The sequence below is a fragment of the Cinclus cinclus genome, chromosome 10, assembly GCF_963662255.1.
Source record: "Cinclus cinclus chromosome 10, bCinCin1.1, whole genome shotgun sequence".
Taxonomy (NCBI): domain Eukaryota; kingdom Metazoa; phylum Chordata; class Aves; order Passeriformes; family Cinclidae; genus Cinclus; species Cinclus cinclus.
In genome coordinates this window covers 4448721-4476610 of record NC_085055.1, presented here as the reverse complement: position 1 = coordinate 4476610, position 27890 = coordinate 4448721, and the positions used below count along the sequence as shown (strand labels likewise).

General features: G+C 46.8%; 1 protein-coding gene across 5 annotated transcripts in view; it reads left to right on the top strand.

Annotated features, from left to right (window-relative positions):
• TNIK (TRAF2 and NCK interacting kinase) overlaps nucleotides 1–27890 on the top strand; it is a 151184-nt gene that overhangs the window by 119951 nt on the left and 3343 nt on the right. For 2 of the 5 annotated variants that reach the window (XM_062499313.1, XM_062499311.1), the window contains 15 exons: nucleotides 289–453; nucleotides 2101–2340; nucleotides 4601–4707; nucleotides 6942–7105; nucleotides 8233–8330; nucleotides 12969–13153; nucleotides 16301–16427; nucleotides 18611–18775; nucleotides 21653–21767; nucleotides 22142–22312; nucleotides 22746–22889; nucleotides 24411–24545; nucleotides 24789–24889; nucleotides 26161–26310; nucleotides 27223–27382. In XM_062499313.1, the coding sequence (XP_062355297.1) occupies nucleotides 289–453; nucleotides 2101–2340; nucleotides 4601–4707; nucleotides 6942–7105; nucleotides 8233–8330; nucleotides 12969–13153; nucleotides 16301–16427; nucleotides 18611–18775; nucleotides 21653–21767; nucleotides 22142–22312; nucleotides 22746–22889; nucleotides 24411–24545; nucleotides 24789–24889; nucleotides 26161–26310; nucleotides 27223–27382 (2227 nt within the window). Of the gene's footprint in view, nucleotides 1–288; nucleotides 454–2100; nucleotides 2341–4600; nucleotides 4708–6941; nucleotides 7106–8232; nucleotides 8331–9053; nucleotides 9078–12968; nucleotides 13154–16300; nucleotides 16428–18610; nucleotides 18776–21652; nucleotides 21768–22141; nucleotides 22313–22745; nucleotides 22890–24410; nucleotides 24546–24788; nucleotides 24890–26160; nucleotides 26311–27222; nucleotides 27383–27890 lie in introns of all 5 variants that reach the window. The other 3 variants (XM_062499312.1, XM_062499315.1, XM_062499314.1) reach the window with 3 other exon arrangements.

The following is a 27890-nucleotide window of genomic DNA, read 5'->3' as shown; positions in this document are numbered from 1 at the left end:
ATAATATTGTATATTAGTATAAATTCAAGCAATCCTTTTCATGCCTTTAAAATGCATTTATTACACAGTTTGATGGATAACTTGGATTCCGTGATCACAGAATCACTTACGTTGGGAAAAACCTCCCAGATCATCAAGTCCAAGCTGTATGACTGATCACCAGCTTGATCAAACAATAGATATGACATACCTAAAGAGAAAAGAGCTTTCTGTATGTTTATGCGTCCCTTGGATTTCCATTGGAAATGGGTTCTCTGGGGCATTGACCCCTCTCCCCATGTCCCACAGGTGGAGGAGCGCTCCCGACTCAATCGCCAGAGCTCGCCGGCCATGCCTCATAAGGTGGCCAACAGGATTTCTGACCCCAACCTGCCTCCTCGGTCCGAGTCCTTCAGCATCAGTGGCGTGCAGCCAGCCCGGACCCCACCCCTGCTCCGACCCGTGGACCCACAGGTAATGGTGCTCCCCCGCTGCCAGGACCCTGGGGGTGCTGGTAAGGAAACAAGGAAGAGTGGATGGAAGGGAAATAGTGTCTGGCTCCCTGGTTTCTCAGCCTTAAGCATATTCATGTGTAAGAGCAGCATCTACATGCATGAGTGTATTCCTCTTGTCACCTCCATGTGTTAGCAACATCACGCTGGTTTATACCTTCCTTTGAAGCATCACGTACTGGTTACTGCTAGAAACAAGCTGGAAGACCAAGAGGAACTGCTGCTCTGGTCCAGTGCAGCTGTTGCTCTGATCCTCTTTGGATCTGGTTTATGCAAAGGACTAAAACCACAGCACCTGGTACAAAAGACCTTTGCTTTGATGCTGAGGATCATCAGAAAGAGATCTTGCTTTCTTTGCCGCTTTGATTCAAGGTTTTGTTTCCGTTTTCCATTGAGTTGACATCAGTCACAAACACATTTGGAGAGGGCATAGATCACCATGACTGTCACAGAGGAGGGGCATCGTTATTTTAGAAGTTTCTCCCAGCCATGAGGTCTGCAAGTACTCTGCCACCAAAAGCTGTAGGAGTGTCAGTGCTGGCTCTGGTCCAGCCCCTGGAATTACTCCCACAGATCCACAGACTCCACCAGGGATTTCAGAGGGAAGTACAAAGCCTTTGCTCCAAGTTCAGCTGCGTTTTCTATGGAATATGTGCCAACTAAGTGCCAGCCATGTGTTGCACCTCCAGTGCAAAGCCAGCTTTAAACAAAAATGTTCAGGAAAGCCCTGAAACATACTTCTTCTGTATGCATTGGGGAAGTGGGCAAAACCCCACTTCACTGGCATCCCTCTGACTGACCAAATAATTTTCAGTGACCTTCTTGGCATCCTGTACCATCAGCAGCTACAAAGACTTTTGTTTGGCAATAAAATACTCGTGAGAGAATTGCTTGAAGCTCAGAGCCATGTGTCAGTGTCTGTGTGCACACACGTGTACCCGTGAGACGTGGACATGTACAGAGACATGTATGTAGAAATCCCAAATAAAAGGCACAGCCCTGTTGTATCAAAGGAGTACAGCTTCACAGAGTCCTGGGAAGAAGCTCTGATTTCACAAACTGTAACCTTGTGATTTTCTCAGATTTCCCAGAACAGATGTCAATATTCCTTAAACTTGTAACCTGTAGGGCTAATCCATGGGAGCCACTGAGACTGTAGAATTTCATGCCTCAAGATATTTTTTAAGCCATCTATGCCTCAGAATTCCTGATGATTTTTTAATCAATTATTATTTATTATCGTTTCCTTCTTTTTGGTTTTGTTTTTTTTTTTTTTCATTTTTAACATGGAAAATCCATGCCAAACTTCATTAGTACAACCACAGAGATGCAGGTGTAGGAGCTGGACTTTGGGCCAGCAGCATCAGAGCCTGGGGAGGGCACGGTGTGTGTGGGAGTGTGATATTTAACAGATCTTGCATTGAAGTGATGTAAATCAGAAGTTCCTGAAACCAAGGCAGTGCTGATCTCAGACCAAGGGGGCTTTTCAGTGCATCCAAAGTACTAATCAATTTTTTTTTTAAATCAAATTTTCGAAATTTTTTAATTCCTTGGTTTTTTTTTTTACTCTCAATTTTGACTGATAGTTCTGTTTTGACTTGGTGCTTAGATTCCACATCTGGTCACTGTGAAATCCCAAGGAAGCTCCTTGTCTGGGTCTCAGTCACTGCATGAACAGCCTGCAAAGGGACTGGCTGGGTTTCAGGAGGCTCTGACGGTGACCTCTCACCGCACTGAGATGCCAAGGCAGAACTCGGACCCCACCTCAGAAAACCCTCCTCTGCCCCCTCGCATTGAAAAGTTTGACCGAAGTTCTTGGTTACGGCAGGAGGAAGACATTCCACCAAAGGTAACACAATCACTCATCGCTTTCAGTACTTCAGAGGCAATCCCAGAGCTGAGTCCCTTTGGCAAAGCAGAGTGGGCAGGACTGAGCCCACCCCGAGGCTCTGCAATGGGTGCTGACCTGCCCAGGGGCTGCATTTCCTCAGGCAGGGTTTGCAGGATGTGCTGGGAGCTGCTCTTGGCTGCAAAACAGCTGCAAAACAGCACTACCCTCCAGCAAAGAAAGTTCTCGAGCTCGGACAGCGGCCAAAACAAATTAATCTCTTCATTCTCTTGGATAAAAAACAACCTTCTGCTTAAATAGAATTATAGGAACATAAAATTTGTCATACTCAATAAGACGGGTCCTTCTTAGTCCAGTACCATGCCTTCAGGTGCAATCAATATTTGATGGAAGACTTGTAAGGGCTCCAGCAGCTTTATACATTCATTGACATTTTGGCAGTGTCTGGCAGTCCCTCTTTAATTAGGATTCTTCTGGACCAGTATTTCGATTGTGTTGTTTATACACCTTCACTTTGGAAGAATTATAACTTGGCCATTAAAGTTCCCCTTACAGTGAATCAGTGCTCAGCTGGGAGAATTTTACAGAGGAGAAATGGTTATAAATTGATTAGTGATAGGGAGGTAGTTTTTGTCCCTGATGGAGAGGCAATTTTTCTATATATTTATAAAGTGACTTGCCTTTTTAAGAGCAAAGTCACAGTTACCAGGTAAGCCTCCCTGTGCAAGGGGTCTGTGGTGGTGTCATGGGTGTTAATAATGGTCCTGTTTCTGCTGTCACTGAGCAAGAGGAGACATCAGTGCTCTGCTGAAGGGAACAGCAAGCCAACAGTTCCTGGAGCTGTCTGTGCTTGGCTCCTCCGTAGTACAGGAGGGTGGCTGCCTGGTTTTAACCTAATTAAGAAAAAGCCCCTGCAATTTAATGTTGGCTTTTTCCATGAGTCCTTTGGGAAGGACACTCAGCTGCAGTGATGCCCTGCATGGTGAGACCATGACTACTGGGAGACAAGCTGTTCTTCAGCACTATGCAGTGTTTTCCCCCTTGGCTGAGGAAACATGGACTTTGGAAGGGATCCCCAGCAGATGACATTTAGGGCTGTTGTGTTGGCAGTGCCACCCATGAGGAGCCTGACTTCACTTGACTTCACTGGACTGCTCAAGGTGGGTTTGATGTGTTTGCAAGCAGGAATGAAAGGACTGCCCTGAGAGGCAGGACCAGCTGTCTCCATGGTCCGGGGTCTTGTTTCTGCCAGTGCTTATGGCTGGATGCTTCAGAGGAAGGTGGAAAACTCCCCAAGTCCTGACTGCAGAGTACCCTACCTGGAAGGGAGACTGCTTTGTACTGAGACAAGCTGCAGCTGGTGATGCTGCAGTCTAAAGCATCACCAGCTCTCTAAATCTTTTCTTATCCTTCCTAATGCAACTGTGTGTTTATTAAAAAACCCCAAGCCTAATCCTTTTCCTTGCCAATCCTGACAAGCCCTTGGCCTCTCTCTTACTTGGTGCAAGGTATTGAATGGTGAGTATTGTCTTGCCTCTCCTCGTCACCTGAGGTGCTGGGACATGAGGCCACTGTACCTGTGGCCACATAGTGATGCCTGAGCTCCCACGGGATGGGGAAGAGTTCCAGGGTTACCTGTTACTGCCCCTGTAGGCTGTGGTTGCCTTTGGGCATTCGTGCTGAGCTGTGCTGCCAGCAGCAGGGTTTTGGCAGCAGCATCTGAAGCTCGATGAAGGTCACATGTTTAATTCCAGTGTTAGGTGGGTCAGTCTGGATCTTCCCACTGTCAACCCTCTTGTTTGTCCACCAGTCAAGACCTTCTGTCTGCTGGCATGTGTCATGTCTGAGCTAGATAGAAAACCTCTGTTATAGCTGTTGAAATGCAATTTGGTCTGAATTTTACCTTTAAATTACTTTTATGGGCTTTGTTAGATTTAAATTATATATATTTGTATGTGTGTATGTGCATACATTTCTTCTAGAAGTGCCCTCTTTGATGGTAGCTGGGCTGCTCTGGGGGCTTCTGTGCCAGGAGCATTCCGGAGGGCACCTTTGCAGCTTGATGCTGCCTCACACTCCAGTGATTCCTTCTATAAGTTGAGAGCCTTGTATTTTATAATTGCCCTAAATACTGCCTTTCTCTCAGTGGGAAATCAGTTGTAAATCAGCCTTAAGGCAGTGCTGGAAGGTGATCTCATGATGGCTCAGGTGAGCGAGCAGCCCAGACTGAGTGACTGCAGATGTCTCCATTGTTTTCCAGGTGCCTCAAAGAACCACTTCCATATCCCCTGCCCTGGCAAGGAAGAACTCCCCAGGCAATGGCAGTGCCCTGGGGCCCCGGCTGGGCTCCCAGCCCATTCGGGCAAGGTAAGGCCATGGAGGGGATGGGCAGGAATGATCCTGGCTGCCACTGCTGCCTGCTGTAGCTGACTGAATACCACGACATTTGCAAGGCTTCTCTTGTCTCTGGGATGAATTTTTGCATCCATTAGTGATTTGTACTGATAAGGTTGCCAGCATTGGAATCCCTGGAGGCTTTGCTCTCTTGGCTGAATGCATTCCTGGGCACTGCAGAGTTTGTAGGTGGATGCTTCATCTGCTGCTGTGGAATCAAACAGGAGTTTGGGTGCTCCCCTTAGTGCAATTAGGTCCTGGTTCTCACCTCCTATCAGTGGATCCCTATAAGCCAATGGGGAGGTCTCAGTGGTACATTCCATACATTTCTTATGCATCAGAGCAGTTTTTCACAGATAATGACTGAGGAATGTGCTGCAGGACAGACACTCATATTTGATGAGATCTTCTCTAGATGTAGATGAAGGATTAAATTCCTTTCAGCTTCCTAGGACTGGGCCTTTAGTTTAGCCAGATGCAGCTCTGTGGCATAGCAGTGAGCCTGAGGAAGGTGCTCTGCAACCTCTGTGGTCCCATCTCTGCCATGTCACAGCTATCCCTGGGCATGTTTAAAATGAGCAGGGCAGCTGACAGGCTCTGCTCAGAGCTGGATGGAAAAAACACAGCTTAGTCATGCGAAAGCTTGTCTCTGCTTCGCAGAGCAAGGCCTCCTGGCAGATCCCAGGAGAAATGCAAGTTCCAATTAGCCTTGCGTGAGGGAGCTCCTTGGTTTTTTCTTCCTGCCTTGTCCTCAGAGGGTGAGGTCAGAAAGTGAATGTGAGGATGTTCATCGTGTGTGCTGTCACCAGTTTGAGCATACGCCTCCCGTTCCAGCTCAGTGCCCCCTCTGTGCTTCAGCAAACTCACAGGCAGCAGCCCCAAGTCTCTGGCAGGGGCAGCAGTAGGAGGAAGAGTATTTTTTTGGGGTTTTTTTGTTTGTTTTTTTTTTCTAATTAGAGAAAAAGCATATCATGGTTTGTTGCTCTTCTTTGCCAAAGGCTGAAACGTTTTGAATTCTTGAAAATGTTGTTCTTTTAATTAGCTGTTGGTTGAAGGACAGTTTAAAATGCAGAGGCATATTGGACTGCGTAGACTTTATAAGTGATAATATTGAAAGTAGAAAGGAAAATAGGAATCTGGGATTCAAGTTCAAGGTTGCCTAGTGTTTCTTGCACCCTCATTGTCCCAGTCCTGGTCAGTGCAGGTAAATACATCAGTTGCCAAAGTTTTCAAATATACTTCATTAGTTAGTTTAGCTAAGGACATCTGCCATACAGCATGAGTTGGAGGCATTCAGTTTGATGAAAATTGGAAATTATTAGGATGCTACCACATATCCATTAAACTTAAGTCGTCATTGAAATTATTTCATACTTCATTTCAGTAATGCAATATTTTCCCTTTTTCCCTGTTTCTCCTATTGGTTCATGATTCTCCCCATGCATAAATGAAGATGTTGTAAAAATACCCCTTCTTTTATTTGTCACCATGTTGTGACAAATGAAGGAATATTTACTATATATTTTAAGGAGACCTTTGAATAAGATCACTCCCAGAAACATTGTATAAAACCAAATTGCCTAACTCTGCATGAACATCTCTTCTGATGTCATTTCAATGCCAAGTAAGAATTAATTTCCTAAAGGCATCTGATACCTAGAGAGATATTAGTCACTCCTTGTGTATCAAGGGCACTTTTTATTCGATATTTATCTGTGTTCACAAGGGTGAGAAAAATCAAGGAAGAAAAGTGGATATCTGATGCAAGTTTGAAGTGAAGCCATGAAAATTGGGGACTGTGAATTAAGTGGTACAAGAGATCTGCATCCTTGTTGCAAACTTGAGATCCTTGCTTTGCTGAAGTCTTTGTCTAACAACACATCACAAATTCCTGCTTTAATGAAGAATTTTGGTGGCTAGTTGGGTAACTCCAGCTTTGCAAATCTACAAATGGGAGCAAGAGCAAAGGATCTTTTATTGGTTGCCAGATTTTACAAAATAAGAGCAGAAAGCTTCTTTAGGATTTTTTTTTTTTTTTTACCGTGGTCATAGTGCACCCACAATTGGTGATCTCAGTCCTGTCTCCTCCAGCTGTGGAGGATTCTCCTGGACTTTGCAGCCACCCCTGTCAGTGTGGGAAGGGTCTGGAGCCCTGGGGGCAGGTATGACCCTGGCTGATGGTGCCTTCCTGTTTCATCCTCCTGCAGCAACCCAGACCTGAGGAGGACAGAGACCATCGTGGAGAGCCCTTTGCAGAGGACCAGCAGTGGCAGCTCCTCCAGCTCCAGCACTCCCAGCTCCCAGCCCAGCTCACAGGGTGGATCCCAGCCTGGCTCCCAGGCTGGCTCCAGCGAGCGCAACAGAGTCAGAGGTGAGCTTGAAAACATCCCTCAGCACCAGGCACACTTTGTGAGGCTTCCTGACAAGCAGGAAGGGCAGGAGGTCTGTGATCTCATGCTTGTTATTTAAAAATCAAAGGATCCATCATTTCTGATGTGCTTTTGTGACCTGCTGGCCTCCTTGCAAAAAGAGTTGCCAACAGCCCTGTTTCCCTGAATACTGATGTAGGATGCCCACAGCATCACACTGCCAAGTAGCCTGTACAAAAGGAGATGGGGGTTATGCTTTAGGGTAAACAAAAAAAAAAAAAAACAAACAGTGTGCTTCCTGTCCTCATCCACCCAGTTGCACCTCTTCTGATGTGGTTTCTTTGGGAGTGTGTTTCACTTTTAGTTGATATATAATTTTTTGGGAGTGCTTCATCTTTGCACCTGAGATGGGATCAGAGGAGTGATGTAACCTGGAAGACACTGTCTCTCAAATGCTTTCACCAGGCAGCCATACTGACATGGGGTTTATGTTTGTAGCCAGATTGTTTCCTCTCATGCTAGAGACCCTCTTAAAGGTATTCCATTCCTCTGTTTAATGGCAATGGAGTAGTGGAGTTACCACAGCCCATACACCCCAAATCTGCATTCTGGCACAGCCCCACACTCCCAGTCCCCAGGGCTGAAGAGCATTAAGACAAATGCTGACTCCATGTGTTGAATATTTTATGACTTGGCCATAAGATGATAGTGTCTGTTGTTGAAACTGTCAGTTCTCTAGGTAGTCAATAAAAGGAGTTTGTAACTCACTGTCATTTTGGGTTTGGTTTTGTTTTTACTAATGAGGAATTCTGTGACAAATATTGTCCTAGTGATGTCAGATGCTGCAGAGCTTTTCATTTATCACATGCCCTGCTCTTCTGCAAAGTAAATTTGTTTCTTTAGTAGAAAAGGAGCAGTAGCTCTGCGAGAGGGCTGTTGGTGGAGGATGGGTGGGATTATGGCTTCTCTTGCTCTGTTGGTGGAGAAGTAGAAAGGATCAGGAGGGTTTTTCAAAGCAGAAGTAAAGTGATGATGAAGCCCATGTTCCCACTTGTCCCAGGTGACAGGATGCAGTGGGGGCTTTTGGCAGCTTTTTAATTCCCGCTCTCTCCATCTGCCTTTCACCCAGGGAATGCCAAGCCTGAAGGGTCCCCTGTGCTCTCCCATGAGCCCGCCAAGGTCAAGCAGGAGGACAACAGGGACGTGACACGACCGAGCCGGCCCGCTGTGAGTCCTCAATTCCTTCCCCTGGGAATGCTGCCAGCTGGCTTGGCCACGTTTTCCTTCGGTGCGGTGGCACAACCATGGGGACCCCAAAAACGAGGCTAGTACTGCTTCTGCTCCAGCAGAGAGACTGGAAAGCAGCAGTAACAGCCAGAGCCCCTGGGAGATTTGAATGCTTAAGAGAGTGCATGAGTTTTTACCAGGAGCCCAAGCCTAGGGGAAAGCACTTAGGCCTGTGCTTCCAGGTGGAGCAGACGCTTAAGGGCTTCGCTAGCTTGGGCGCGGCGGTGGCCGATGGCACATTGTTGTGTTCCGTGCTGCATGTCCCCCGCAGCACCCGCCGAGGGATGCTCTGCTCATGAAGGCTGGGCAACCAACCAGCCCCAACAGCCTTCCCGGCTTAAAACCCCACCTGGTAGTGGTCTCTGTACACTCCCCATCTATTATTCTGAGCAAAATCTCATCCGAAGTGTTTCCTCCTGGTTTAATATGCTGGTGACATTTGTATCTTAAAACTGCAGAGTCGGCCTAAAAATGATATGAATTTCCACTGCTTCTCTATTTTAATGTGTATTAATGTTTTGTTGATTATGTTTTTTTTTCTCTACACTCCACAGCGTTGAGCTAACAATTCTAATTTTATTTCTAACCTGCTTGCCCTTCCTCTGGCTTTTTCCTGTCCCGATCTGTTTCCTCTGATGCTGATTATTCTTCCTTTACCCACAGAGCTATAAGAAAGCTATAGATGAGGTTAGTGATATCTTTTCTCAGTGGGTCATGCCTATGCAAGGTTGACTAGTTAGTGCTTAATTCCGAGCTGGGTTTTGTTGGTGCTGGCGTTGATAAAGGTGGCGATGTGATCTCGGGTCGGACGGGAGAGCGAACTGGTGGCATTCTGGTGTCGGGAGCCTGCCAGTGGGGAGGGGACAGCACTGCTGGTGTACTCTGCTCAGCCCTGGGCTGCCCAAAACCTGCTGGCCACACCATTTGCATGGAGGCCAGGCCACAGGCAGCCCAGCCTTCACATGGGGGAGCAGGTGGTACTGCTTGTTCTGCGTGTTGGAAGGAGGAGGAGCGAGAGCGGAGGTTTCTCGTGCAGGTGAAGGAGATGGGGCAGCCTGGACCCCTCACCACATTCTGCTCTCAGCCACAGCCCCTGGCCACCTGCTGATTTCAGTGGGCCCATCAAGTGCTGTTTGAAGCCTAATTCAAAAGAAGGCACTTGCAAAACTGAGCAGTGAAAATACAGTGGGTTGTTGATTCTCATGGACCAACATCCACTGCAAAGCCGGAGTCAGCAGAGCCATCTTTGATGTTGATGGCCGTGCTGGTCCTAATTCATCCTCTTTAAAAAATACAGTCCTGAAGTACACCTTTTTCACTTACAATATTTCAAATGTGTATCTGGCAGTGGTGAATGTTTAAACATTCGAGGGAAAAGACCCAGCATTCCTGATTTAACATTTAACTTGCCTCACACATGCATCACTGTGCATATTGCTGAGACTGGTAACTGCAGGGCTGTAGTGGAAAGCACTGGTTTCAGCAGCCTCTTCTGCAGTCTCTTTCATCTAAAAATAGAAGATATGAAAGAAAGAAGATGTGCTGGTTAGTTAACTTGTTCTCTTGGATAAAATATGAGCAATACATTTTGTTTAATGAGGTGCTTTGTTAAGAAAAAAGCACATAAATCAGTGTCTAAATAGAGGCAGCGTGTGTGCTAAATTCAAGCTCAAGGAGCAATGTGATTTCAGAAACCATGTGATTTCAGAAACCAATCTGACTTGATTCCAGCAAATATTAAATCTAAAGAAGGCTTTGTAATTAAAAGTAATTAAAGAGCACTGGCACCACTAACTTATGCATTATGTCACCCTCAGTAATAAACCTTGGAACATGTGTGGAACTACAGAGCACTTTCTCTCTAGTTGTCAGATTGTTTTTGGTCCAGGAGCAACTTGGTGAAGCTGTTTAATCCTACAAAGTGCTCATTACATACAGAAAATGATAGCATCAAAGAATTAACCATCCTGAGGCAAAGCTTTAACTAGGAAATACAAGTTATCAGATGATATTGTCTGTGAGTATTATTGCTCTTATAACTTGCAAATTAGTTATTAAAAAGTAATTAAGCTGATTTTTAAAGTACTTGACTGTCTTCTAGTGATGGCCAAAAAAAGGCTGATAGGGTGCCTTGAAACACACTAGAAGTGGAAGGTGCAAAAAAGAAGTAATTTTCACAGTCCAGTGCTGTGACAGGGAGGAGTTCAGTGCTAGTCCTGCACTGCTGAAGTCCAGCTGCAGTTTTAAGAGGCTCTTACACAGCCCTAAAATCCCTTTTAAAGTGAGAGGCTCTAATTCAATTCAAAGGCAAGTGCTCAATAAAGAGCATGCTTGACTCTCTAAATGGAAAGCATTGTTAAGCTGCTGAAATTGTCACTGGTTCTTATTTAGGAAAAGAAGCGGTCGTATCATAGAAGCTGCCACAGCACTAATTAAAATAATTAGTTGTCGTGACTGCAGATTTGACTGTTTTTCAATCCCAAACATGTTGGCATTGAAAAGGAACTCTTGAAATGCCGCAGTCTCTCTTTAATCATGATAAAGAGCCTTTCTTTAAGGGTATAGAGACCATTTGGAGGGATACAGAACTACAGAATCAGAGAATGGTTTGGGTTGGAAGGGACCTTAAAGTTCATCTTGTTCCCACTCCACCATGCCCATAAGCAGGGACACCTTCCACTATCCCAGGTTGCTCTAAGCCCCATCCATCCTGGCCTTGAACATGTCCAGAGACAGGGCAGCCACAGCTTCCCTGGGCCACCTGTGCCAGGGCCTCACCACAGTCTGAATAAAGAATTTCTTCCAAATATCTAATCTAAACCTACTCTCTGTCAGTTTTTGAAGCCATTCCCCCTTGTGCTGTCACTCCATACCCTTGTCCAAAGTCCCTCTCCATCTCTATTGGAGCCTCTTTAAGTACTGGAAGATGCTCTGAGGTCTCCCTGAGGAGCCTTCTCTTTTCCAAGCTGAACAACCCATATAAAACCCATCGCAGGTACCTGCTGTGAAACAGGGATTGACCAGTTTTGGTTTTCTTAAAAAAAAGAACAAGGCCTTTTTTTGGTATGCTTATACTTAGGGGTCTGATGCAAAGCTCTTCAGGGGAGTCTCTGTATCAGAGCCCGGGCGGGGCAGACCTGGGAGCAGAATGTGTGGCTGTGACTGGTGGGAGCCCACCGGGAGGTGTGGGTCATCAGCAACCAAAGCACTGATTGCTTACAAAACATTCCTACCTCACCATTAAAAAATAAACTGAGTTTGCATCTCAGCCATAGAGCTTTTCCATTCTTTTCTTCACGTATTGACAGGATAGATTTTAAGAGCTCCTTTTGCAACCATGATTAATATTGCCGTAGTCGCCCTGCTGGAACGGTAAACTGGAAATGCAGTAAATGAGAGTATGGCCGTAAGACAATTGTGGAATTTAGTCTTTTTCAATGAGTTTCTTTCTCCCTAATCCTTTATCTCTGACCGAATGCACTGATGCCTACCTCGGTCACTAATATAGGGAGAAATGGTAAGACTGACAGTTGTGATGCTTTGTTCGTCATGTGCATGTCTTGTGCAACAGAGTTCTCTAACCCATTCTAATTCGAGCTCTCATGCTTTTCTGCCCTACTGCTTCCCCCTGCATTGCTATAAAAGCATGTAAGATAACAAAAAGTCTCTTTTCTACACGGTGCCTGCCATGTTCCTTGTTTTGAAATAGCAGTGTCTATTTTATATGACTGTCGGGTCTGAGACCTCATCAAAGTCATGGTAAACTGAAAAATTATGACTAGGCTTTGGGACTGCTCCTATCTTTTTTCTTGTTTCAAGGCTTTTTTTATTTTATTTTCTTTCTCCCTTAGCTTGTAGGCTGCCACATTTCACGTAAAGTGCTTAATGGGTCCCACTGAGGGATTTTTTTTTAATTATTATTATTATCATTATTTTTTTGATCGTGTGGCTGACTCAGAGCTGTGTCTCCAAAGTCTGGCTGAGCTGGGCGCTTCTCCTCGTGCTCCTCACCGCCTCTCGGCAGCCGCCCGACAGCGGAGACTCACCATGGAAGCAGCTCTTGACGTGGGGATTGCACTACTCCATGGGAGATGCTGTCATTGCTTCCTTCCCAAATGCATTTATTACAGAATAAATACCATTACGGGGTCTCTTTGAGAAGTTTGAAAGAAGAGAAAACCCTGCAGGAGAAATTCTCCGAGACAATCTTTGAAGTGATGTTGTTTTCCAGTTTACTATGATGGTGACTGAACTTCACCTTTTCCAACAAATATAATTTTGTCGTGTATATACATATAAGTGTGTGTATATATATATGCACATACACGTTCCAAAGAGAAAAAGAAGAGGTTGGCTATTGACTTTCCAGTGAGCGTAAATCAGTTTTGTTTTGTTTAATAAATGCTACATGCTACAAACATTGTCTTACGTTTGTCTCATGTTTGTAACAACTCTGTAAAGCTATTTCTTGTTGCTTGTGCTGTTAGCATTGGCTTTTGGAGAGATGTATGTGACATTCTCCTTGCTCTGAGTGTAACAGCCATCTCTTCCTTGTTTCCTTGCCCCCATCCCCTGTAGGATCTGACGGCTTTAGCCAAAGAGCTGAGGGAGCTGCGCATCGAAGAAACCAATCGCCCCCTGAAGAAGGTGACGGACTATTCCTCCTCCAGCGAGGAGTCAGAGAGCAGTGAGGAGGAGGAGGAGGATGGGGAGAACGAAACACATGATGGGACCGTGCCTGTCAGTGACATCCCACGGCTCATGTGAGGAGTACTTTCTTTTGGGGGGCAAGCTATGAAACCCCTGTGTGTGTTCTTCTGGAGGAGAAACCCCAATGTGTCTTGGCCTGGAGGAGAAAGCCCAATGTGTCCTGGCCTGGAGGAGCAGTAGCTGTGATAAAGGACATTTCTAAAGTGTATCCATGTTTGGTGGGTGGCACTGGGAACAGTGTCATGGTTTCAAGTGATGATGTACTCACATGAGTGTTTTTCCTGTTCCAAGCTAGAGATAATTAATGGGGGAAACTGAGCTATTTCCACTGCATATTCAGCAAATGTTGGCTCAAAGCTGGTGGAGCTGTTCCTGCTGATGAGCCAGGCAGGTTTTTGGCCAGAGTGGGCACAGCTGACCTCATCCACACCATGGGTCCTGCCCATGGGATGGATGTGTTAAAACTCTGCCTGCTTTTTAGCCTGGTCTTGCCCCAAATTAAGCCATGCTAAAGTGTCAGTACTTGGTGGCCTGCCCAGAGCCAACTAGTAGAGCCAGGATGATAATAATCCTGAATCTTTGTCTTGGATTTCTGCCGTTGGCTCAGTCAGTGTTGGTGGGTTAAAGAGGTGCACTGAAGAGATCACCAGACTGTTGTGTCCTGTAGGACACCTGTGCTTTTGAGTCTCTCCAGATCAGGGCAGCACAGCTTCAACACTCAGAGGGAGCTGTTGCCATTCAGAGAGAGTTCCTGGAGCATCTCTGCTCAGGCTTCCCACCCAGTGGGAAAGGGCATTTCTGGAGGTCCCTGCCTGGCAGCAGGATCTGAATCCTGCCTCTTTGAATTTGCAGAGGAGCTGTAGGAAGGTTTCTGGGGATTATTTGCATTTTAATCAGTTCATTTCTATTTTTCCTGCCAAATGAGTTATAGTTGATACTGGCATACCTGGCTTCAGGAACATGGTTTAGCAGTGTACATGATGCTGCTGGGTGAATGGTTGGACTCAAGGAATGTAGAGATCTTTTCCAACCTAAACAATCCTTTGATTCTCTGATTAATGGTGGTGGGGCATGGAGCAGAACAGAAGTCCTGTAACTGGCAGGAAGACCAAGTCTCCTTGGGTCCATGCTATTCAGAGTGCCAAGCTCATGGGCTAAAGCTTCCTTCCAGCAGAAGAATTAAAATCAGAGCTCTTGGGTTGGTTGGAGCAAGTCAGGAGCAGAGGGATGGCTCTGAATATGCAGCAGTCGGATGGGCAGTCAGGCGTGTGAGAAGGGGCCTCAAGCTGTTCATGGAAGAGGAGTTTAGTCAGGAGTGGTTAATCTGTGCTGACATCCTTCTTCAGACACCTTGGGTTTGACACAGCACTTCCCAGTGGATAAATGTCTCACTGGATGCCTGGCAGCCACATGTGTGGGATGACAGGCACAGCAGTGAGCTGGGTGCCCCCAGCCCCTGCCAGCCCAATGCCACATGTCCCATAATGTCCTGTCTCTGTCATGTCTCAGAGACAGAGGGTGGAGATGAAAGGGTGTCTGCAGGCAGAGCTGCACTGCCGCATGTCTAGGGAAAAAGAAAGCAAATCCTCTGAGTTACACCCTTATTTCACAAAAGGGACCTCAAATCAAGTTCAGCCTCAGTGTACTTCAGTGTTTTTCTAACAGATTTATTTTCCTGTGTTCAGTGTTTGCATTGGAATATGGGGCCAAGAGAGATCATCTCATCTTCTGCTGCACCTTCTGAATGATCTTTGTGTAACTTACATCTAAACTTCCCTGGGTATCCTCCCTGAGCACTTGGCTGCTCTTCATTCCAGTTCTATCCAGATCTCTTGTGCCACAGGATAAACTTAACCATTGCTTTGTGTTCCAGTGGATAGGAGGGATTGTTTATTTCATCCCCCTTTGGAGATACCATTTCTCCATCTGATGACTCCCTGCACCTCCCTCTCCTTGAGCTGTGGAAGCCAGCTTTTGCCTGTGGCCAGGGAATTCTTGCAGTATGACATGGAAACTGTGTACTGATGAAACTTGGGACCTCAGGGCTACCTCGGCCATTCATTCACACTTGTACAGTCTCAAAATTAACATAACCTCCTCTGGTCCTGTTTTCTTATTTTAAAACTAGAATAACTGTGTTATTTTCTCATCCTTTAGTGGAAAGCTAGTGGCAGGGAGCTCCTCACATGAAAGGTGATGTAGGAGTATGATGGGCTGTTGTCTGCTTTTGTGATGCCTGTCCAGTTGTAGGTTTGATACAATGCAGGCAAGGAGCCAGTCCCAGCTCGGGGTCTCTAGGGCTCAGATCTCACCTTGGACCAGTAACCCCATGGTTAATCCAGGTTATTTTGGCTTTTCACTGACCTAGCTCCCTCACAAGCCTTCTGGCTTCTTGGTGTTCACAGGAGTTAAAGATTGTATTGCCTCACATTGATAGAAGCAATTGGTCTGTGAGGCTTTTAAATGCAAAGTAACAGTTCTAATCATCCAGGGGTGCTTGTCCTTTGTTTGTGAATTTGTTCGAGTTATTTAAGCAGCCAGGCTGCCAAGAATGTAATAGTGAAGCAATGAGGGCTGCTCAGCACCTGTGACATCCAATCTCAGGCAGTCCTAAAATCTAATAAATTCCAGCCCCCTTCTTCAAATCAGAATGTGGACATTTCAAGGTGAAATGGAAGCCACGGGTTAGGACTACATTTTCACCTGGAAAGCAGCAGAAAGCCACAGGACACAACTTGTCCTGCCCACACCTTCTCCAGACCTAAGCCCCTCGCTTGTTATTTGCCATCACATGCCTCCAGATACTCTGGTGTTTCCTTTTCAGGGGTTGAGATGAGGATTAAAGGGAGTAGACTTTGGTTTTCTGCAGCATTTTTAGGTAGAAAAAAATTATGTAAAGTAGAGCAGGAGTGCCACTCCTTGTTACCTGTTCATCAGTGCTCCTCTGAGGACACCTTGGGATAAGAAAGAGAATGGTCCCTCTCCTTGGCATTTGTAGTTTATCAGCCTGACCCTGGCCCTGCATTTCTGGCAGCATCTATCATTTCCCCATAAATCTAAGTGAATATATTTCTGTAACTTTTTCTTCCTGTGACATACAGAGCCTTACCCTTATTGAAAAAATACTGTACTAGAGGATTTTTTTGTGTAGTTTAACAAAGGAAATATTGACCATTAATGCTTTTCCATTCTGTCCCCAGACCAACAGGAATCCCTGGAAGCAACGAGCCGTACAACCTGGGAATGGTGACAACCCACGGGCTGGAGACTTCCCACGCAGATACGTTTAGCAATATTTCAAGGGAAGGGACTTTAATGGTGAGGGAGGTAAGTTGTAAAACAAACACTTCCATGGAGCATCTTCAGGAGGTTTTGCCCATGTAAGCACAAAAACTAACAGTGCTATGTGTCCGGAACACAAAATGAGGGAGTAAATTGTGCTCGTTAGCGCTCTCGTTAATGCAATTTACACTCGGAGCAAATGTGACAAGTGCAAATGTTTCTCAGAACTACAAACAGCAGTGAATGACAGTGCCAGGGCACGGCGGGGAGGAGGCTCCTGCAGATGGCTCTGCTGTAACCCCACCATTGCTCCAGGCAGCAGGAGTTACCTTCACCTTACAGCATTTCCTTAATTTCGCTTGGAACTGGCCCAGAGTTCCCCCTGTTGTTGTTCCCAGCCTTTGCCACCTTGTGACTGTTAGAGCTGTGCAGTGTTTGCAGAGCTCGTGGGGGCTTTTAGCAGAGGCTGGTCCTGCTCAGAGCCTGCTGTGGGAAGCACTGGGCATCCCAGATGGATGTGAGCCCTCATCCCCAGCTCCAGTGCTGTAGAGGTGAGGCTGTGGTGGGAGCAATGCTGACAGATGGTTCTGCAGGAGTGAGGCAGAGGAGGCACCTTCAGTGGCTGTGGAAAATCTTCCTCGGTGTTTTTTGGCTTCCCTGTTGCTGGGATGTTTTGGGGATGCTGGTGGAAGGGCAGATGGACAGCTGGACTCCTCATGGTTAGGGAACAGGGGAGTCACTCTCCCACCAGGACATCAGGGAGGTGGATGGGAGAGGAGAATGAGGGAAGGGAGCTTGGAGTCTGCAATTGTAAAGGAGGGATGTTTAGATCACATGTAAACAAGATTTGAGCTGCAATTTAGTTCTTAATTTCATTTATCTAATGTATGCACATATGAAGGAAAAAGATGAATGCAACTTTGAAAGAGAGGAATGAGGTAGCAAAAGAGCACAGCATGCTTGCTGCCTTTCTCCATCAGTTTTGGTGGTGGTAGTAATACAGTCCCCCTCATCCCTCACTGGGGTGGAGCTGTTCAGAGTAAGGATTCCCACAGCTCTGCACATCCCTAAATCAGGGAGGGTGATGTGGGTGAGTGGGAGAACAAGGCCCCGTGTAACAGGCAGCTGTTCCTGAAATGAGCTTGTGTTCAGCATCACAACAGTAAAATCCATGCTCTGCCAGCAGGGCTGTATGAAAATTGGGATGTGGAAGGGTTTAAAAGCCGTGGGCAAGAGAAGTAGCTGGAAAACCCCACTGGGAGAAGAAAGCATGATAAGAAATGCAAACTGTAGCCTTGTGCTGGGTGCTTACTGTTCTTCCCCACAACCACCATAGCCATCAGAGGATGGTCTCACTGAGGGGCAGTGGACTTTGGGCAAAGAGCTTTTCACGCTTTGGTGGGATGGCAAGGTGTGGTCCAAGGTGATGGTAATGAGCAATCAAAAGATAAATGTCATCAGGATTAGTCAGGGGCTTGGTGAGCCCGGTGCAAATTTCCATAAATTCCCAGTAAAAGGGTAGATCTTTGTTACAATCTCGTTCATGCGTTCCAGGTAGGTGAGATTCATCAGCATGGCAAAATAAACGAGGAAGGGAGAAACTTCCTGGTACCTGCCTTGCACAGGGAAGGGATGGAAAGGAAAGGGAGCCCTGTGGAAGCCCAAGGAACCTCGTGTGCAGGGCAAGCTGCTGGTGGTTCTGCCACTCCTCTGCCACTGCTGCTGCTGTTCACTGCTGGTTTGGGTCACAGAAACATGGGACAGGGCTGTGCTGGCACTTGCAGTCAGCTGCTCTTTGCCATGGCAGCATTGCCAGGCTAATGCTGACTGAGGGCTCAGATTCTGTCACCAGTGGCCAGTGGCTGTGTGGGAGGAGAGCTGGCCATGGGGTTTGCACCCATGGGGGCAAGCACAGAATCTGCCCTATATTCCTCGTCTCCAAACAACAGTAATCAGGCTTCTCTTGCTGTTTTGTGGCTAATAACTCTGTATTGACCTTGTCATTAATCCTGTCTTAATTCTCCTGGAGGGGAGGGTTGGTTTGCTGCTTGCCAGATTGCATGGGGATGGAACAGAGAGGGTCCTTCTCCCGTGCTTGCTTGGGAACCGGGGGACTGCTGACGACTTTGTTTGGTTTGGGTTTTTTTTCCTCTTCTTTTTCTCTTCCCTCCTTCCCCCCCCCTACCCCCCTCCCTTCTCTTTCTTCCTCATGCCTTGTGTCTCTGCAGACCTCTGGTGAAAAAAAGCGTTCTGGCCATGCAGCCAGCAATGGCTTTGCAGGTCACATCAATCTGCCTGACCTGGTGCAGCAAAGCCACTCGCCGGCGGGCACGCCAACCGAGGCCCTGGGGCGAGTCTCCACGCATGCACAGGACATGGACTCGGTGCCTGAAGTAGGTGGTGGGGGGCTCCTCTTTCTCCTTTGCATCGCTTTTAAATCAAGTATTAACATCTCTGCTCCCTGACGGGGCTCTCCTGCTTTCTTCCCTCTTGGCTCTTCCCTCTCTCCATTTCTGGTCCTCGTCGGTGAGTGTAGTGGAAATATGAGGGAATCGGATGGGTTACTGCCATAGGGGTCTCTGGCTGATGGAAAAAGGATTTATTAGGTCTTTCAGGCCCACCAGCTGGAGTTCTGGTGGTGTGACACGAGTGCTGCCAGCTGATGAGAAAGCCCCATTTTTTTTTTGACACTGGGATATAAAAGGAAGTGATGAGAGCCAGTGATGCCATTAGCTTCAACTGTGCCCAGCTTCCATCTGTGCAACCTCTGATAATTGTCGTGACTGTAAAGGTTACCAAAAACCAAAGCCAACAAAATTCCCGCTAGCTCTTCAGAGTAGAAGAAACCTGCACACTTTTAAAGTCATGTGTTATCCTGTCATGGTAAAATGTTTCTCTATGGTAGGTGTTTTACAGGCACATGATTGAATATGAAAATTGTATAAAGTGTAAAAAGTCTTAGTTCAAGATGTGACAAATAAACCAAGGGAATTGATGTGTCCAGCTTACCATCCCTAGCCGTGGGAAGCAAAACCAGTTCATTTTTCCCATGAGAAATCAACCCATTTGGTGCTAATTAAGCTGTTGTATTTAATGTTTTATTTCATTTGATGGGTTGTACATCAGAGGTTCTGCCATCCTATGTTCTTTCACAGAAATGGTGTTCTCACTTTATGGTGTACTTTTGCTAGCTGTATAAAAACAAAAATTTCTTGGAATTGGGCATTGATAAAGCATAAGAACAGATGGTGCCTGACTTGACCTCAGGTTTTTATTTGTTTCCTCACTGGCATTATAAGCAGCAATGAGAGAGTTGATCCTGAAAGTAACACCTTCTAGAGTGATCCTGGGGCTGTTGAAATGCAGCCTGGGATTTGGTTTAAATGTATTCATTTATAGAATATCAACCAGAAAGATCTTGTCCATTTCTAAAATTGTATTTTTAGAGGTGACTTAGCGGGGAATGGGTGTGAGTGGAAACTTGGGGAATTTGTTCACGGCTTTCCAGGTGATTCATGCAACCACGACCTCAACCTGCAGCTTGATGCTCTTTATAAGCCACCACACAGGTTTATAGGCTGTTGAACAGGACCTGGGGGGAGATGAAGTCTTAATATTTAAATATCAGACCTGGAAGCTATTAAAAAGTCAGCTTCTGAGGAGAATAACTGAATGTGAGCAAGAAAAAATGCTCAGTGCATTGGGATGAGCGGCTTCTTCGCAATTTATTTGCTGGAAAGCACCTGGCTCTCAGGTGGAAATCCCTGCAAATACTGAAATCTTCTCTTCTTAAATTGCTGTTGTTTTATGGGAAAGACATCCAGCACAGGGAAAAAATCTGTGTATTTCTTGGATAGGAGACAAGCACAAAGTGGTGGTATCTGTGCCTGCAGCCTTGCCTGCCACAGGCTGTTAACTCCTTCCCTGGGCTTCAGTTACCATGTTCTGTTTAGAAATCCATCCCGTTTCTATGGAAACGGACAGGCTGTCAGGAAATAGGGTTGGGAGGGAAGCAGGATGCACAGCCTGATTTTAGCATGGATGCTGGCTTGCCCATGGATGCCAGCCCCAAAATGCTTGGAAAAGTCACAAGCCACGAAGCTGCTCCTACACCTCGTTTTTTGTGCCACTGAATACTTCTATGACCCACTGGAGGACAGGCACAGGCCAGCCTGGTTCCAGTAGGGATGTGCCAGGGTGGTGGTGTTCTCCATGGCACCTCCATGGCATCTCCCCAGGCATGGGGGACTTGTCCCCGTGGCAGCTGTCACACAGGGACTGTGGCAGTGGGCACGGGGAGCAGCCTGGGCTTGGTGACTGGGTGAAAGCTGAGGAAGATTTATTTCAGAAGAAAGACAATGTCCCAGAGAAGAAAAACATAATCTGTAGTGGTGATGCAGAGTGAGCTGAGTTTTGCTGCTGTTGCAGCTCTAAACTGAGCTCATCCTTAAACTGTGTTCTGGGTAAATGCTGGAGTAGAAAGGATAAGCTGCTCAAAGAAGGGGGGAATTCACGTCACTTTGGCTCCAAAGGCAGGGATTTCCTTTTGCTTGGAAGGAGGTCTTAGCCTCATTTTCTGCGTCGAAGCAATGGTTTTAAAAAGAAAGCAGTGTGACACTGCAGTTTGTTCCTCCCCAGATTCCCCCAGCAAAATATTGGTTCTGACATTTCCTGTGATGCCATCAGGTTAAGTTTTGTTAACTTAGAAATGCACCTGTCTGCAGTCCCATGTGAAATGCTGGGGGCAATTTAAAACTGTGCCAGCTGCCCCAGGGCTTCACAGGGACTCCCAGCACCATCCTGCCAACCTTGGCTGCAGTGGGAAAGTGGGAAAAGTCCCTGACGTCCCAAACAAGGTTTAAGGCATGTGGGTGACATGCAGCCAAGTAAACAGGTGGACTGATGATAAAAGCCTGCTCTAGTCTGAATGATTCCGTGATTCTCTGTTGGATTTTACCTGCATTGGCTTCTGCCTCTGGCCCTGCAGCTTCTCTGCTGACTGTCCTCATGGCTGTGCTTCTGCCTGTGAGGAGAGAGCAGAGCCAGACCCTGCTCCTCCCATTTTCTGTTGCTCGCAAACACTCAGAAATCCAATTTAATGTTTGTTTTGTATTAATTATGGGGAGGAGGAGCAGATGTTCATAGAGGGCTCAGAAAGGGCACCACAGAGGCATGCACTATTTGCTAATTAGAAAGTCTTAGATGCACACAGATGCACAAAATCAGTTATTTCTGTGTGCTGAGCTCTCTCTTTGCTGTTCATTTTCTAGTATGGTATGGGAAGTAGCACCAAAGCCTCTTTCACACCCTTTGTGGACACCAGAGTGTATCAGACCTCACCTACCGATGAAGATGAAGATGAGGATGAAGAGTCATCTACTAATCGTAAGAGCCAATGTGGCCAGTTTGAGATGGGAGGGCCTTGTGGAAAGCAGGTCAGGGAGCCTGAATAACCCCAGTGACCCTCTCCCACCTTTCACTCACTCCAAACATAGCTGGTGTCTGTATCCTTGCCCTCTCCAGCTGCCATCCAACTTATTCTTCCCCCCCCCCAGCAAAATGCCACCAGAAAGATCTGGGAGGAAACAGGCAGCAGCAGAAATCCACCCTCCTGTCTGCTTGGGTAAACTATTGTCTTGTAACACAGCAACGACTCATCCATTGAGAAATGAACCCAAGTACTGTCATTCTGCCCCAAAAAGAGGTGACAGAACATTTAACCCATCACCCCTGCCTCTCCTCTTGTGTTCCTTTGCCAGCCCTGTTCACCAGCGAGCTGCTCAGGCAGGAGCAGGCCAAGCTGAATGAGGCACGCAAGATCTCGGTGGTGAACGTGAACCCCACCAACATCCGTCCCCACAGCGACACCCCCGAGATCCGCAAGTACAAGAAGCGCTTCAACTCGGAGATCCTCTGTGCTGCTCTCTGGGGTAAGGCCCTGGCACACCCTGCCCTCCTGCTCCTGGGTGCTGGGGTGGGAATGTGTCACTGCAGCACTGAGCCCCTGCCTCTGCTTGGCTCCTTCTCCATCCCCCAAGGGTCACGTCCCCCCGTGCTGTGGAGTGACCCTTCCTGTCCATGGGAAGGTCCCATCCTTAGCTGGGTCACTCACACTTCTGGTGGCAGCAGAGATCATCTTGGGGTGTTGTCCTTGAGAACAGCCATGGCTCCTGGCACCCATGCCTCTCTCCTCTCCTCTCCTCTCCTCTCCTCTCCTCTCCTCTCCTCTCCTCTCCTCTCCTCTCCTCTCCTCTCCTCTCCTCTCCTCTCCTCTCCTCTCCTCTCCTCTCCTCTCCTCTCCTCTCCTCTCCTCTCCTCTCCTCTCCTCTCCTCTCCTCTCCTCTCCTCTCCTCTCCTCTCCAGGTGTGAATCTCCTGGTGGGCACAGAGAACGGGCTGATGCTGCTGGATAGAAGCGGGCAGGGCAAGGTCTACAACCTCATCAACAGGCGGAGGTTCCAGCAGATGGACGTGCTCGAGGGCCTCAACGTCCTCGTGACAATATCAGGTGCTCCTCTCGTGCTCTCACCCCCTCATTCACTTGCTCGGCTGCAAGCCCTGAGTGGTTCCAGCTCAGACAAAACCTGCTCACTGGTGTCAGAAGGAAGCTCCCCGAGGAGATGGAGGTGGTTTATTCTGGAATCAAATTAGCTAAATCTGCTTTCAAGAGAGTTTGCTCCCTTCACCTGCTGACTGCACTTCATATCCAGTCTTCTTGCAGGTGGCCTCTGCAAGGTGGCCCAGCAAAAAGGGACATAGTCACAGCTTGAGGGGCCAGAGAGCTCTGCTTTTGGGTCTGTTTGGCTGTGGCTGAGGGAGCCAGAGCTCCCTCAGCTTTAGATTTCCAGTTCAGACCACAGGTGTGCTTGGGCAGTCCCAAGCATTGTGAGGGCCACAGTCCCATGTTTAGCTGGGAGCTCCAGAGAGCTCATATCAGGCTCATGGGGTAATTTCTGACCAAAGAAAAGCAAAACCTCTGTAGTCCAGTCTCTGAGGAGAGCATCCAGTATCCTCCTGCAGCGCAGCCCCAAGGAGGACACGGGTGACAGAGCCTTGTCCTGCTGATACCTGTCCAACAAATTTCACAGAGGGCAGTAAGAGAAGTGCTCATTAGGAAATTGTTTGATAGCATCCTCTGTTTCCTCTCACATTGTTAAGACTCCCTGGCCTTGCTCTGCATTCACCTGCAAATTCCTGCTCCCCCCATTCAGCCAGAGCTCCAAAGTCTTCTCCATCATTTACCTGGACTGCAGCTCCCCTGTGGTTCTGGGATACAGCTGTAGGAATAAGGAGTTTAGTACTGGTGGAATAGGAATAGCACCAAACCCCAAGATGATGCTGAGAATGAGTCCTGGGGACTTGTGGAAACCTGTGAGCAGACAGGGTCTATCATTTGGGTCCTGTTTCACCAGTCTCAGTATGAGCTGTGTCCTGTCTTTGTAACAGGGGCTCTGCAGCCACAGGGATTTTGCAACCATGTCAGAGCCATCCAAGAGCAGGCAGCCATGCGGAAATTTGGCAGCCCCTCAGCACTGCAGAGCCCAGCACCAGGCTTGCTGGCAAACAGCAGTGCCTGTCGCAGGCTGAGGAGCTCCTGTCTCATCTCCAGGGTGGAATTAATGTTGTATGAAAGAGAGGGAAGGAAAGAAACCAGGTAGTTGAGTGGTTGGATAAGCTTTGATCTGTAGGAGAGTTGGGATCACAGCCCCACTGAGCCCCACTGTCCCTCTGTGAACACTGATTTATAGGAAAAGGAATATTTCCAGCCTGTGGGAAGCTAAAGCCTGGCTTTTCCAGTGTCTGCCTGCAGCCTGTGAGACAGAGGTCTGGGCTGTGCTTTCCACATATTTCTTCCCAAGGAAAAACCCAACACAACAACTAAATTACTGTTTTCAATTACTATTTATATTACTTTTATCAGGAAATGGACTTAAATTATATCATCATGTGATTGAAAATAAGCACTGGATCCTTAAGATGGTCCATACAAACGTGCTGTGCTCTGACAGGGACATTCCTTTGCTAACAGGAAAGAAGAACAAGCTGCGTGTGTACTACCTGTCCTGGCTGAGAAACAGGATTTTACACAATGACCCTGAGGTGGAGAAGAAGCAGGGTTGGATCACAGTTGGGGACCTGGAGGGATGCATCCACTACAAAGTTGGTGAGTGGAAATAAATGTCTGGAGAGACGTGGTTTTGTTCTCTAGTCTTAGGTCTGACCTGACAATTTTGTATTAAAAGCATGGGTAGCCCATAGCCACAGGTAAATTTGGAGTTCATCTTTATGCATTACATGGATTCTGTGTATAATGAGAATCAACAGAGGGATGACCTGAGAAGCTGTTCCTGGAGATTTGTTGGAAAGAGAGTGAATGTGTTTAAAATTTGGCTTGTTTTTATTTTAGTGAAATACGAAAGAATCAAGTTCTTGGTGATTGCCTTAAAGAATGCTGTAGAGATCTACGCTTGGGCTCCTAAACCATATCACAAGTTTATGGCATTTAAGGTATGTTTGTCTTTTACACTCTGTAATTGTAAATACATGAGATTTCAGTACTCTGCAGAGCAGAAAAGCATCTTGCTTATGTAGCTGAGCTCCTCAGGATGCCTGGCAGGCATGGGAGATGGGATCCTTGCTGGCTGAAGAGATTGGACATGTTTTGCTTACAGCCAACAATGAAGTGTTATTATTAGTTTATGCTATCAGGCTTTACTTGAGGAATTTGCAGAAAGCTGATCAAATGCATATGAGTAGAATTGAATTGGGGGTTTTGGTGGGTGTTTTTTGTGGGGTTTTTGTGTTTGGTGGGGTTTTTTTCCCTCTGACTAATTTTTAACATACAGTACAAAAATAGGCTGGCATGATTTTCTGTTTTCATTTTGCAAGGTCCTCTCCCCTTCTGCAATTTGGATTCTGTTTCAAGACAGAAAGTTTGGGAGAATGACCCACTCTTTTCTCTCTCTTTTTTCCTCCCTTTTCACCTGCCTTGGTTTCCTCAGTGAGACCTTCCTCCTCTTCAGCCTTCCAGTGGGTACTTTGTGCATATTCCTTCAGAGCACCTTTCATCCCAAGCTCTGTGCAGAAAAGAGTCACAAGGAGCAATGCCTTGTAGAGATGTTCATGCTGAGTAATCTCATTTTACATCTTTCCAACACAAACAGACTTACTCAGTATTAGGTCACATTTGCTTTTTCTGAACAAAGGCCAGAATAAACGGGCTCAGTGACATGGAGAGGTCAGCAGCATCAAAATGGTCTGGGATCCAGCTTCCCACAGGTGTTTCACTCTCCTGCTGAGCACCTAAGCCATGGTGCTTGATCTGGACATGGCTGGGGCTTGGTCACAGCCTTGATGCAGCAGGTTGGATGGAGCAGGGAAAAGTAGGTCTTTGCTAAACTGACTCATTTCAGCTGCCCAAACCAGAGCAGTGATCCCTGCCAGGAGAGGAGGTGGGTGGTCATGGATTTCTGCTGAGAGAGACTGAACACACAGTCACGTAAAATTCAGCTGTCTCCTTCCTTTAGAGACCAAATCCTTGTGTTGGCCTCAGGCTCCTGAGAGAGAGAGCTGGGCTAGGCAAGGGTGGGCACTTATCAGCTGGGATGGCTGAATACCCTCAGAGGCATCTGACAGGGGAACAGAGAGGCAGGAGTATAAAAATAACCACATATTTAGTAGACAACACAGTCAAACAAATATGATTTCAAAACTGTATCAGGCTGCTGCAATGGGGATTTGTTGGTTTTCTGTGGTGCTCATGGAAGGGATTATCAAAGTCTTTTGCAGATCTCCAGCACAAGCCGTTGCTTGTGGATCTCACTGTAGAAGAGGGTCAGAGGCTGAAGGTTATCTTTGGATCCCACACTGGTTTCCATGTGATTGATGTAGATTCTGGGAACTCCTATGATATCTATATTCCATCTCACGTGAGTACCTGGACAGTGCTGCTGCCCAAGGAACACGGGTCACCATGGAGGTTTGGACAGGTTCCCAGAGGCTCAGAAGTGGGGACCGGTGATGGCTGTGACATTCCCCAGTGCTGCACTCACTTAAAGAGAGCTCAGAGCTGTCACATACTTCATGTTCATTTGCACAGGCTGTTTCTGTCCTCCTGCAGGAGCAGTAAAGTTTAAGGTTGCCGTGTCCCACAAAAAGAAGAATCTGTGTACACTGCATGGAGCAGTTATGGAGCTCTCTGTAGGATTTTCTTATTGAGTCATTTAAACTCCATCTATACTGTTAACCCACAATAAACTGGTCTAGGAGAAACTGTGTCACTAAACAAATGCAGGAATTGCTGGATCTGATCCAAGCAGCAGTCTCCTCTGTGACAACTAGCAAGAGCAGAGGGAGAAATACTGGGGCAGTTTGGGATGGTTTTGTGTTGTCTTAGCTATGGAAGGGCAGACATGGATGGAAAGTCAACGCAGCTGCCCTTGGAGCTAGAGGATGATTGCTAAAAAATAGGGTATTTCCTCCCAAGGGCTGCCTGTAAAATTGAGTTTATTTACCTTGATTTGAACTGGTGATGGATTCATTGGTTCAGTCACTTACTTGTGTTCCAGCCAAGTGTCAGCCATCAGTCTTGGGGGCGTGTTTGTTGTGATCTGTCTGTAATTGCTGAACCTGTTAATCCTTGCTGTCTCAGAGAGCTTTGATGGTAGGGTAAACATGACAGTTTATTCCCCTTCGGGCTTATCTCTGAAAGCCAGTGCCTGTGTGGGGAATGGAGGGAGGGCTTTGTTCTCTGGTTTGGACTTTTTCCTTGCAGTATTCTGCTCCCTTCCCCTTTTTCCATTCTGTGTAATTCTGACTCTCAGGGTTTGTTTTACCTGCAGATTCAGGGCAATATTACTCCTCATGCCATTGTCATCCTGCCCAAGACGGATGGGATGGAGATGCTGGTGTGCTATGAGGATGAAGGTGTCTATGTGAACACCTATGGACGGATAACTAAAGATGTGGTGCTCCAGTGGGGAGAAATGCCTACTTCCGTGGGTAGGTCAACCCTTCCTCTTCACCTGCTTAAAATACAAGCCACAAGTAAGATGAGGAGTCGAGAATGCTGAGATGGAGTCATTTGCGATGAAGGGGATTTCCCTCTTTTATCAAAGGGGCTTTTCCTCAGCCAGCTGTGAGATGCAGTTGCTAAATTTCTGCAGTTTAGTCCTACATAATAAAAGCAAGTAATTTCTTTAAGATTTGAACTTCTTGAGTGTAAGATAAATGTGAGATAATGCAAGCTGTTGCACTGTGGGATACTATGCTGAGTGGAGGGGGACTGGGTGTGGAGCTGGGAGCCCTCTTAAGTTGCTCTTCTGGCTCTGCTATTATGCAACTCCACAACCCATGGAGGCAAAACACTGCCCAGCTCCTCACCTTCCGAAACTGGAAGAAGTGATGCTGTTTCTGTTTAAATTTCTCAGCAATTTCAGGATGAAAAGTGCTCTGAAAAGGCTGTTGTCTCTGCAGGCACCCGCCTGGCCATCAGGGCTCTGCCATTGAT